The sequence below is a fragment of the Quercus suber genome, unplaced genomic scaffold (genome assembly GCF_002906115.3).
Source record: "Quercus suber isolate HL8 unplaced genomic scaffold, Cork oak 2.0 scaffold_171, whole genome shotgun sequence".
NCBI classification, from domain to species: Eukaryota; Viridiplantae; Streptophyta; class Magnoliopsida; order Fagales; family Fagaceae; genus Quercus; species Quercus suber.
Genome location: NW_027069631.1, coordinates 432,824 through 446,433, shown reverse-complemented (window position 1 = coordinate 446,433; position 13,610 = coordinate 432,824). Strand labels below are relative to the sequence as shown.

The 13,610-nt window shown below is 33.2% G+C and overlaps 1 protein-coding gene across 1 annotated transcript; it reads left to right on the top strand.

Moving 5' to 3' along the window:
* The first annotated feature begins 12,020 nt into the window (after positions 1 to 12,020).
* Positions 12,021 to 13,385, top strand: LOC136069459 (uncharacterized). The gene has a single exon (XM_065778013.1). The coding sequence runs from the start codon at positions 12,021 to 12,023 to the stop codon at positions 13,383 to 13,385; it is 1,365 nt and encodes a 454-aa protein (XP_065634085.1).
* The last annotated feature ends 225 nt before the right edge of the window (positions 13,386 to 13,610 follow it).

Sequence of the window (13,610 nt, the reverse complement as noted above, 5' to 3'; positions counted from 1 at the left end):
TAGTAACCACATACCAAAATATTCAAAACATATGGAAACTATTTCTAAGTTCTAAGTTCCAAATTTGAAATTCAAAATAAGTTAGCAAATGAAAACTAGCTAACTACAATATAAAATCAAAAACAAGATGAATATTTAGGTAAAATGAATATTTAATTATTCTCATTCTAAAGTTCTTATAACCACCGTCCCAAATTTCTAATTATCATCATTCATTTCATCATCTATGTAGACATTATATATTTGTATACTAGAGTTGTAAAAGACATCAAGATACAATTTCACACTCAACTATTCAAGGTAAACCACTCAGCAACAATTAAAGAGCATGCTCAAAAAAAATCAATCATATATACAAATACAAGCATAACTTATAAAATTATATAAATATATAATATATATATATATTGGTAATATTAGAACACAAATTAGTATATTGATCAAACAATTAAACAATATATAGCTTAAAATGCAGCAAAGCCAACATCAAATTCTTCATTTAGAAATGATAAAACATTATTTCATTTTGATTAAAAGTAAACTAGAAACTAGAAACATTTGTTAGGTTGACGTAATTTATAAAATAAAAATAAAGAGTTATGCCATTACAAATGAAAAAATAAAACCTTTAAACTTCATCAAAACAAAAAATTTATCCCATAAAAAAAAAAAAAATTATGTTTTTGGTAGGATCGGTAGGATCCTATACGACTCTACGATCCTACATACAATCCTTCCATTTTTACAATCCTAATGCAATTCTAAACATTTTGGTGAGTAGGATCGTAAAATCATGCGATCTTACAATCCAGATGCGATTTTAACAACCATGCATACAATTGCTAATTTCATTCAACTCATAATAAATGGGAATATTTTAGATGATTATTAACCTACCATTTTGAGTAGGCCCTAGGCTATGTTGTGAAAAGGCATGAGACAAAGTTCGTATGCCAAAGAAACTCTATAAATATGGCTTCAAATTGGTACCAAGAGCTGAAGACTTTGAGTCAATAGGATTGACATTACTTTTAGGAGAATGATTCACCATATGACCACATGAACACCCTTATAGTAAGGTGAATAAAAATGGAGATATTTTGATTTTTTTTTTTTTTTTTTTTGTGTGTGTGGATGATTTAACTTTTACAATCAAGAATCTAATATTTATTTGAAGAGTTTATGAAGTATTGAGTTTAAATTATATATATTTATTGGCATCAAGGTGAAGCAAATGAAGGATAGGATATTATTTTCTAAGAATGATATGCTAAAGAGATTTATAAGAATTTGAGATGTAAGATTACAAGCCAATAAACACTTCTGTGAAACGATGAGTTCAGTTGTCAAAACATGACAACAAAGTAAATCCAACATTTTCTTAGGAGCTTGGTTGGAAGTTTAAGGTAACCAATATGCACAATAGGTACGATACCATGTGAAAATATCTAAGAATTCTAGAGAGAATCTAAACTGAATTTCTATTGTTGAAATTTGCAATTTTACAAATCAAGAATCAGATTGAGTTAGCCTTTTTTACATTATATACTAACAGAGTTGCTAACAGAAATAAGAGGGAAATCTAACTACCAACATTCATGCGACATAGTTTGGTTAAATTGCACCGGCAACAGTTTTGTTTTTGAATTACATCTCAAAAACGATTGTATTTCTTCGTTCTTCTTGAGCGTTGATACACTGACTTGAGGCTCTAGCTCTACATGCTGAATCGATATAGGATTCTGGTGAAAGTAGCNAAAGAGAGAGAGAGAGAGAGAGAGATAGAGAGAGAGAGAGAGAGAGAGAGAGAGAGAAGTATAGTTTTTTTTTTGGTTTAAAACAAGTATGGAATGTATTAAATAAGGGATAATAAATGAAATCTTTAGGACATATTTGAATTTGTTAGAACATATATTATTGTAAATTGGCTTAATCATTTGATGAAACACACTTTACTTGTATTTGGTAATCTAGAGATTGTTTAGTACTTCAAGGAACAAGAATTCAAGTTTAGTATTGAAGTTATGTAAATCTGTCTAAGAAACAAGTGAAAAAGTGTTGTTCATTAAACCTCAACAGATAGCTCAACAAATAAGCCTATTGAGGATTAATGTTTAATTCTCGATAGCTCTTGACAAAAGCTATATCTATCGAGAATTATAAAATTTAGATTTGCATATATGTTTTTCACGCGTATCCAAGCTATTTGTGTATGGTTTCTTTTCTCACAATCCTAGACAAATATAAGGATTATTTCAAGGGACGTCTAAGGTGATGCAACTTGATGCAAAGTGATTGTTCACTCAAATTGGATCCAGAGACAATTTCCCTAGTTCATCTTCTTTGTAGAAGCTACTGCGTTTATGCGCCAAGGGTTTTGTAACCAAGGAGCTTCCTGATCTTCATCATCCGGATGAACTGAAAATTTTTGTAGCCAACATCTATTTTCAAGTTGGTGTGTTAGTCACGTACTTTGATCCGTTCATTAAAAAGAGAGATTGCCACTGCATTGCAAGTCCAATTGAGTATTAGAGTAAGGGTTCAACTGTAGGTTGGTATTAGGTACTAGGATTCCGTTTACTTGTAACCGCTTGTTTTGATAATAGTGGATTCTTGGGAGTGGTAACCTTAAATTCACTTGGTGGGGTTTTGCCTTGATGGTTTTCCCAATTTGTAAACAAATCACCTGTGTCAAATTTAATTTCCGTTGCATTTAATTATTTGATGATTTGTTTGTGCTACCACGCTTATTGCATGCAATTGAATCTAATTAATTTACTTAACTAATTAATTGATTGATTTACCAAAATGGGTCAATACATTCTTAGTGTATAAAAAATTAATTAGAATATTAGCATTAATGGGGTTTTTTTTTAACCATTGAATCTACTTAAATCCAATGATTTAAAAAATATGTAACTCTTTAGAGTTACACAAAGTGTAACTTGAAGTCATCTCTCTCTCTCTCTCTCTCTTTCTCTCTCTCTCTCTCTCTTCTCTCTCTCTCTCTCTTTTATATATATATATATATATTATAATGGGCTGGGCTCAAGTTACACCTAATGTAACTCTAAGCAATATTACACCACATATTAACTTGTTATAGAATTCATATTTTGAAAATCCCACAGTTGAATTACATGTTTTATATGTTTTTAACATTTTTGCCAATTTTTATGTCAATTGGATGTTATTTACTATTCGATCCATAAACTCATCTTTTATGCATTATTTTAAACTACAAAAATTTGAATTTAAATAATTGATTGATGACATGACTATTAATTTTTGATCACCATGAAAATTTGCAAGCATAGAGAATATATAAAGATAATGTAATCTAATGGTAGATTTATCAAAATTCACATCCAATTAAAAATATTGAGTAGTGTAATATTACTTAAAGTTACACCTAGTGTAACTTGAACCCAATCCTATTATAAGTGCCAAAGCTAGCTACGTCCTTGAGGCCTTCAACCTTAAGATATAAGAATCATGTATCTCTCACTCTGCATGTGTATATGAGAGAGAGAGAGAGAGAGATCAGACATAAACAAAATAATAGTGTTTATTACACACACTCCAGAGCAATTTTTGTGAGTGTCTAAAAGTATGTGCAACAATGTGTATGAAACAGGAATTTCGTGTGACTGTAATTGGTTTCTAGACTATTTTGTTCTCTATCTCCACGTCTCTATATCCAATTTCTGTACTTGGCTAGGATTTCGGAACAGATGGGCTTGTAGGACTAGGGGTTGATTACTATTCTATTACTATAATCATTGAGAGGATGACAACGTTCATCCTATTTACTCTTTTTTGTCACTGTTGTAGATATAGGCATGTGATTGTAGTTGTAGATATAGACATCTTTTTCTCACATGAATCACTAATAAGAAATCTTAAAAAAAAACAAAAAATTATATTAGACTTTGCTTTTATCATTCTCTATCATTGATATTTTATTCATTGCATCTATATTTAAACCTTGATGGAATTTGATTTGCAACTAATCCTAAAATCTTGACCATGGTTACTTATTTGTTTGAGTAATAGAAGTTGAAAAAGAATATAGAAAAAGAGTTCAATTACTTAAAGGAGTCTGAGTGATAAAAGTTTGCATATTTTTATTTGCGTTCATTATTTATATTGGTTCTTACGGTTAATAAATAGAAAATGGAATGTGAAGAGTTATATGATGCCCTGAACAATTCAAGACTATCAAAGCAAGAGCTGCCACTTGAAGATTAAGATGATTGTGAGTTGAAATGCAAGCCATATATTGGAATGCAATTTGACTCCCTTGATGGTGTTGAAACTTTTTACAAAGAATTTGCCAAAAAAGAAAGGTTTGGAATCTGTATTCATACAAGTAAAAAGACACCCATAAGTGATTATGTAACAAGCCATATTTATGTATGGTGTTGTGAATGGCCACGCAAAACAAAAAATACATTTGATAATTGAAAGAGTAGAGATGATGAAAAAAAGGCCCGTAGAAGTTGCTCAAGTCTTAGAACTGGATGTGTAGCAATGCTTTAGGTCATGAAGAATAAGAAGTTGCAGAAATGAGTTGTGAAGGGATTTGACAACAACCACAATCATGGTATAATTAGTCCAAAAAGTTTGTCATACCTCTGATGCCACAATAAAATGTCTACTGCTACTAAGAGTGTTGTTGAAAAATTTGGTGAAGAAGGTCTTCCAATAGGAAAAGTTGCCATGTGTTCAATGTAGGCAACCAGACATTTACAAATAGAGATTGCTGGAATCACTTGAGAGATGTTAGGGGAAAAAATCTAGATGCTGGGAATGCCTCAGTTGTCCTTAATTATTGCCAAAATCAACAAGCTCAAAACTCCAATTTCTTTTATGCAATTCAATGTGATGATGTTGGCCATATGGTTATTTTTTTCTATATGGATGCGCGATCAAGGATGGCTTATCAATACTTTGGGGATGTAGTAACATTTGACACGACTTACAAAATAAATAAGTATGATATGACATTTGCTCCTTTTATGGGGTTAAACCATTATTGTCAATCAATTTTATTTAGTTGTGCATTGTTGCAAGATGAGATAGAACAAACTTTTGTGTGGTTGTTTGAAACTTGGCTTCAAGCAATGTGGTGGAAGGAACCAAAATTTGTTATTACAGATCAAGATTTAGCCATGGGTGCTGTTATTGCAAGGGTATTCCCAAGAACTCATCATCATCTTTGCCTTTGTCATATTAAAAAGAAATTTCCAAAGAAACTTTCCCATATATATCATAAGAACTCAATATTCAAACGTGACTTGAAGAGATGCATACGTGAGTCACCTAGTGTGGAAAAATTTGAGGAGGCTTGGAAGGCTTAGAGAGAAATGAATGGCTTGAAGGATTATATAATATTCAAGAGTCATGGATACTGGTTTACAATAGAAATACTTTCTCTACAAGAATGAACACTACCTAGAGAAGTGAAAGCATCAATGTGTTCTTTGACTCCTTTGCTCAAGAACTACATTATAGGATTTTGTGGTAGAATTTGCAAAAGCAGTTGATAGTTGTTATAAGAAAGAAAGAAAGAAAGGAAAGAAGATTTTGATTCAAGACATAAAATACCTTCATTGGTAATTGGCTTAAAAATAGAGCATCAAGCTACTTCTATATACATGAGAACTATATTTAGCAAGTTCCAAAAAGAATTGGGGAGTTGTAATCAGTTTACAAAGGAAAATGTTGAGAAAAATGGAACTTTTTGTAAGTACAACGTAACAAGTTCCTTTGATCCTGATGATTCATTTAATCTGAAGTTGAACTTGGAATCAAAAGTTTGTGAATGTGACTGCCAACATTTTGAGTTTATGGGAATTGTTTGTAGGCACATGTTATTAATCTTCTAGATTAAAAATATTTTTGAAATTCCTAGCCACTATATCCTACAACGCTGGACAAAAGAAGCAAGTAAAGAAATCAAAAGTGTACAATATAGATCAAGCAGTGAGGATGAGCATCATATGTCAAGAGCGTTACAAAGTATCCATGTTTGTCATTGTGTAAGTAAATTGGCTTACCTTGCTGAAAAATTTGAAGATATATATATATATATAATGATAATCTTCGACTTAGACCACACCCTTAAGAAAGCTTTTGGAATGGAAAATCAACTGCTTGAAGATAAGGAAAATAATGAAGTGGATATGCATCACAAGAGTGGTGAATCAACTGACATTTTCAAAGTCGAAGATTGCTGTCCCATTGTTCCTTTGAATATAAAAGATCCACATGTATCACAAACCAAAAGTTGAAAGAAAAGTACCGAGAAATAGGGTCCCAGTGGGAGAATTAAAGGAAGGCTTGAAATATCCTTAGCTCGTACAACAACAAAAAGACAATCTTGTCAACTTTGTGGGGGTTATGGTCATAATCATTGTACTTGGAAACAATATAATGGTGAAGGAAGTGATTTCCAAGATGAAAAAAACATGACAGAGTTTGATGACAATAATATTGATGATTTAGCATAAAGTGAGTTTTTTCATTACGATTTTTTAGTCATTTAAAAAAAAAAAAACTTTTGTTATAATAATATATATCTCATGTTTCAAATTTACTTATACCTTCTTATTTTTTCTACTTTAGGTACATGTGGTTGAAGAGAATCACAAAATGAGCTTTGTCTTTGTGGAATTGAGACATATATTGAGTCCAAGTAACTTAGAATATAATTGGTTAAGGACCTATGTTGTTAATCATGATGAAACAATACATTTTGGTTTTTTGTTTTGTTTTTCTACTATGATCCTTAGCTATTAGTAGCAAGCCACGATTTTGGTTACATTTACTCATTTGTTTTTGCTTTAATTTAATGTCATTAATGGTTCTATACTCTTTGTTTTATCCTATCAAATAATTATATTGGAGAATCTTTAGTTTCTTCTATTTGATGAGTAATGTAACAAAAATGTGTTATAAAGGTTACAGCTCTAAGTACATGGAGAGAGTATAGTTTTGCAACTGACTAGCTCTCTTCCACAACCTGATTTCCATTGAAATAAGGCAGTAGATTAAACACATTATCCTAATAATATACTCCATAAAGAAAGATTTGCTTCAATCCTCTTCTATTAATATAATAGCTGGCAATCACTTGTAGATTGGCAACATTGTTTATGTTGTTGCAACAATATATTTCTAAACTATGTGCAGGAAGTGAAGTAAGGTCTGAACTTGACAGGAACAACAAAAATCTAAATCCTATTGAAAAAGCTACAATCTATTGACTTCAGTGAGATATATATAGTTGTAGATATAGACTTCAGTGACGTTCATATAGGAGTTGATTACTCTTTTTTTATTTTTTTTGATTAATCAACTCTTATATAAACTCCTAGACGTTCATATAGTTGTAGATATAGACTTCAGTGACGTTCATTAAAAAAGACACACACACACAACCTATTGATAACCAAGGACCAGAGACATTGAAATAGAATACAACACTTACGTTGTATGGAATGTGTAATTCAACAACATGGGAGAGAGAGAGAGAGAGAGAGAGAGAGAGATAACAATATAGATTTTTTTTTTTTTTTTTGGTTAATATTAAATAGATAATTTCGTTGTCATGATTTTTTTTATTTTGTTTATACTTCGCCCCCTAACATCAAATCTTGACTCCATCCTTTCTCTTACTTCCAATCTCCCCTCCCCAAAAAATAAAATCTTTGTTCACAACTACCAGCAATCAAAAAATTTAGCTTTTTTTTTTTTTTTTGGTGATTGGAATGCATTTAAACAGAAAATAGTTAGAGTAATATAAACATTAGAGATATCAAATACGAGATTTTCAACCAAAAAAAAAAAAAAAAAAAAAACACCGTTATCAAATACAAGCAATGGACATTTAAGAGCTCATTGACCACGCAAAAATTACATCGGTGAAAAAAAACACATGATTACTGCTTACATTGTTTAATTAATTATCTCTTTTACATCAGTTTTTTTTTTTCTTTAGTACTTCATTAGTTGAGGAAGATGTCTATATTGAAAATAATTGAAAGTGTGACCAATTGAGTTACAAGATTCTTAGCTACATTTGATTTTAAAGAATTAGAGTTCAAATAGTTTAAAACTAGTCCAATTTTTAAATAAAATGAAATAAGGAGAATTGCAATTTGATTAATTTATGTGAAAAAAATTGTTAGTTTTGTTTACTGTTATGATTTTTTCCAGATTAAATCTCACACCAAAATAAGAACGAAAAAACAATAGACTCTATTTTATTTATTATTTATCATTAGTTTTTTTTTTTTTTGAAAACTATTTATTATTAGTTTTAGTTTTCATCCGGAACAAAAGAGATTGCTTGAGATATGATTTGCGATGGAAATATATTCATTAAGTATACTGATACTATATACGTATCTATAATCTTCTAAAAAATACGTATCTACTATAATAATAATAATAATAAAAAGAAAGTCTAGATACGTATTGCAATAGGATTAGGGTTTAAACAAATCCAGAAGAAAAGGGTTGTGGTAATCAAAAACATTACGTACAAGATTAGAGTTTGATTAGACTTGAGTTTGGCGTGAAATTACTGTGAATTACCATTTTTTAATTTAATTTAAAAATATGATATGGCAAGAGATAAATGGATAGATTTGATTGGTTAATGGGTAGTATGAGCGTTGCATTAATTATTTAAAGTGCTGAAGGTGAATTGGGTGTAGGCAATGCCGCATGGCTTGGTCTGGGTGAGTGTGATGTGTGGTTGAATAATTAATATAACTGGTTGAGTTTTGTCTTTTAGGTTAGAATAGTTTTATTATAGACGGGAGAGCTTTGGGTTCAGTGTTTTCAGTGCATTAGATCCGGTCAGATGATGACACATATTCAAAAATAGACACATATCATAATTCTAACGAATCCAATATCCAGGGTCCAGTGTCCAGTGTCTAGAGACACTGGACCTAATCCAAACCCATTATAGACAAGGATAAAGATTTAAGAAACAAAAATAAATAGAATTATAATTGCATAATAAAATAAATATGTGATACCAACTTAACATAATAAAATTGTAGCATTTGCCCAAATTGCTTACTCATAGTTCTATAACTAAATGGTTAATACTAAATAGATACTTATTTCAATTTTCATGATTTTTTATTTTGTTTATACTTCGCCCCTTAACTTAAAATCTTGGGCCCACCCTTACTATTACTTCCAATCTCTCCCTTCCCAAAACTGAAATCTTTGTTTCACAACTACTAGCAATTCAAAAATTTTAGCTTTTTTTGGCTATTGGAAATGCATTTAAACAGAAAATAGTTAAGAGTAATATAAACATTAGAGATATCAAATACGAGATTTTCAAAAAAAAAAAAAAAAAAAAAAACCGTTATCAAATACAAGCAATGAGACATTTAAGAGCTCATTGACCATGCAAAAATTCGCATTGGTGAAAAAAACACATGATAACTGCTTACATTGTCTAATTAATTATCTCTTTTTACATCAGTTTTTTTTTTTTTTTTTTTGGATTAGTAATTCGTTAGTTGAGGAAGATGTCTATGTGAAAATAATTGAAAGTGTGAGTTACAAGACTCTTAGCTACATTGATTTTTAAGAGTTAGAGATCAGATAGTTTAAAACTAGTCCAAACTTTAAATAAAATAAAATAAGGAGAATTGCAATTTGATTAATTTATATGAAAAAAATTGTTAGTTTTGTTTACTGTTATGATTTTTCCTAATTAATTCGCCACACCAAAATAAGAATGAAAAAAACAAAAACTCTATTTTTATTATTATTATTTTTTTTTTTTTTTTTGAAAAACTATTTATTATTGGTTTTAGTTTTCATCCGGAACAAAAGAGATTGCTTGAGGTATGATTTGCGATGGAAATATATTCATTAAGTATACTGATACTAGATTACGTATCTCTAATCTTCTAAAAAATACATATCTACTATTATAATAATAATAATAATAATAATAATAATAATAATAACTAGTCACTAACATATATTATGCACGGGAACCTAAGTAGACTAAAATATTTTATAAAATCTTAAATTGATTAAGAAACTACACAATTACATGATTTGCTCTTGAATGAATTCAATTTAATGAAAAAGCCATGGCTTACAAAAAAGTTGTCAAACAATTTTAGATACTACAAAAAAAAAAAAAAAAAAAAAAAAAAAAAAAAAAAAACCTCAAAAATTTAGATATTAAAACTTCTGAAATACTAAAAAATATTAAATAATTAAATAATTCAAAGAATAATCCATGGCTATAAGTTTGCACCCTATTATAAAATATCACGTTAGTGAAGTATAGAGATAATAATAATAATAATAATGTTTGAGTTTGAGTTGAGTTTGAGTTCAAGTTTAAGTTGGACTTATTAGAAAGATAGAGTTTTGCTCCTTGATAAGTTTAGATTAAACAAAAATAATTTTGTTTAAAAAAAATGATGAGTTTGAGTTTAAGTTGGACTTGTTAAAGAGATAGAGTTTCACTCCTTATTAAATTGGACTAATAAAAATAATTTTATTTAAATAAAATGATAGTTTTATTTAAAAATTGTGAAAGTTTCATAGGTTTCGGTTATATATATATATATATATATTGTGGGGGGTAGAAACTCAGAGCTACTTAACGGGCCTGGAGTACCGGGTTAAGAAGTATTATATTTTCGAGGAGCAATAATTGAGTAGGGACGGCCCGTCTAAAGGTAGGAAGCCCAGAAGTAGAGGAGGAGTACCGTCAAAGAGATCACTACTTGTCCGAAGACGTCACACTCCTCGGCCACAAATAGCCTTGATCAAACAAACGTGAGGAAGGTCCGTATAATCTTCCTAGCGATCCCAATGATAATGATAAGTTCTGGGTAGGTCTGGGGATGATACAGAACGATGAGATATCTATAGGAAAAGCTACCACCACCGTATTTAATGCACTGCAACAGCTTTTCTGGCCGCATTTATGTGGAGAAGACCCCTGAACAGTGTGCAACCTCAGCTACCGCCACTCACCAAGAACTAAAGCAGACATCTGACATGACGTCCACTCGAGTGGATTGCAGATGAAAAGAACAGTAGGAACGGTGAAGATGATGGGAATGGTGCTATATAAAGAAGAAGGGTCCCTTATAAGAAAGGAGTGGGAGAAAAAAGCAAAGAGAAGCTTTACTGTAGCTCTGTATGTTGTAATCACTTTCACTCAATAAAACATCTCTTCGGATATTCTTCATGGAGCTAATTAAGTATTATTTCATGTTATCATCACGCCAAGTAACCTAGCCAACCATTGTTAACTTCGTAACCAGCCCAGCTCTTGCGCCCACTCTCTACAAATTCATTGTCTGGATTCGTTGGGCCTTTAACCCATATCTTTTGGGCTTGGCTACAAAAATCGACCCTACAATTTGCGCCGTTTGTGGGGAGAGCTTGTGCAGGGGTGAAGACAACAACAGGTGATGGCTGGACACGGTCAACAAGAAGCGAAGTCCAAGGCATCTCAGCACGTGGACCCTTTTCTTAACCTGGAGCGAAGACAAGACCGCGAGCGTAGCGTGCACACCGTGCCCCCTGGTCAGAACTAGTCACATGGCAGGAGTCACATGTCCCATGCAAAGAAGAACCGAGATTTGCAGCGGGAGGTTGAAAAGCTAAAAAGGGAGTTACGCCATGCAAAGAGGAAACGGGCTTCCTCGTATTCTGATGAGGACCCTGATGAAGAGCCGGACGTCACTTATCAACCCAAGTCTAGGACACCAGCCAGCGAGTCCTATACCTATGAAGAGGAATCTCCTCACAAGGGGCAACGCAGAAGTCCATCACATGGAGACGTGGGAAACGACGCCATGAGCAGGGCTCTAAACTAGATTTCCAGGTCACCCTTCACGCGCAGGACCGAAGAGGCTAGACTTCCTCGGCGCTTTAACCAACCAATGTTCACCATCTACAACGGCAAAACAAACTCCGTGGAACAGGTGAGTCATTTTAACCAAAGGATGGCTGTCTACTCCAGGGACGAAGCGCTAATGTGCAAGGTTTTCCCTTCTAGTCTTGGGCCAGTTGCCATGAGGTGGTTCGATGGGCTGAACCCAAATTCCATCAACTCTTTCAAAAAGCTCACCCAAGCTTTTGGTTCACGATTTGTCACCTACCGAAGAGTGGCCCGACCTTTGTCTTCTCTGCTGTCTTTGAGCATGCAGGAAGGAGAGTCCCTGAAGGTGTATTCGGATAGATATTGGGAAATGTTTAATGACATGGAGGGCAATTTTGACGCAATGGCCCTAGAAACGTTTAAGCTCAGCCTCCTTACTGATCATGGTTTAAGGACATCCTTGTCTGGTAAACCCGTTACTAGCATTCGTCAGCTAATGGACCGCATTGAGAAGTATAAGAGAGTTGAAGAAGACCAACAACAAGGAAAAGGCAAGGAGGAGGTTATCCCCCTGAAGAGGAGGGATTTCAGGTCGAATCGATACACCAACAGCAAACCGAGGAGAGATTTTCCTACGCATTCAGGAACAGCCAATCCCCAGACTATCAACACCGTATTCAGAGACCCAGTCCACCAAGTTTTAGAAAAGATCAAGAACGAGTCATTCTTCAAGTGGCCGAACAAGATGGCAGGGAATCCTGATAGACGTAATCGCAATCTCTACTGCCAATATCACCAGGACCATGGACACACGACTGAGGACTGCAGGAACTTATGGGTTCATTTGGAACAACTAGTCAGCGAAGGGAAACTGCGACATCTCCTACATCACACCAGTGGCCGAAGAGGTCCGATGAGTGCGGAGTCTCGGAGGGATGATCCTCTGAAACCCCCTCTAGGAACTATCAATGTTATCTTTGCAGCCCTAGGGAGAACAGGATCCCGGCCATCCAAGGTCATGTCGGTGGATCGGTTAACTGCGGGGGAATCTAGCCAAGGTTTGAGGAGGTGCAAACTTGATGATCAACTAGTTTTAGGTTTCTCGGACGCGGACAAGGTGGGCACTGTCCAGCCTCATGATGATGCGTTGGTCGTCACCCTCAGATTTTGGGGGTATGATGTGAAACGGGTGATGGTTGACCAAGGTAGCGCTGCGGAAATAATGTACCCTGATCTCTACAGGGGGCTGAACCTCAAACTTAGTGACTTAACACCATATAATTCTTCGCTAATCAGTTTCGAAGGAAGAGTTGTTACCCCGAAGGGCCAAATACGACTACCTATGCAGACTGGCTCAGAGGTGGTGAAGGTGGATTTCATAGTTGTGGACGTTTTTTCACCCTACACGGCAACTGTAGCCAGACCTTGGCTTCATGCGCTGGGGGCAGTTTCCTCCACCTTACATCAGAAAANGCTAAGAATCTTGTAACTCAATTGGTCACACTTTCAATTATTTTCAATATAGACATCTTCCTCAACTAATGAAGTACTAAAGAAAAAAAAAAACTGATGTAAAAAGAGATAATTAATTAAACAATGTAAGCAGTAATCATGTGTTTTTTTTCACCGATGTAAATTTTTGCGTGGTCAATGAGCTCTTAAATGTCCCATTGCTTGTATTTGATAACGGTGTTTTTTTTTTTTTTTTTTGGTT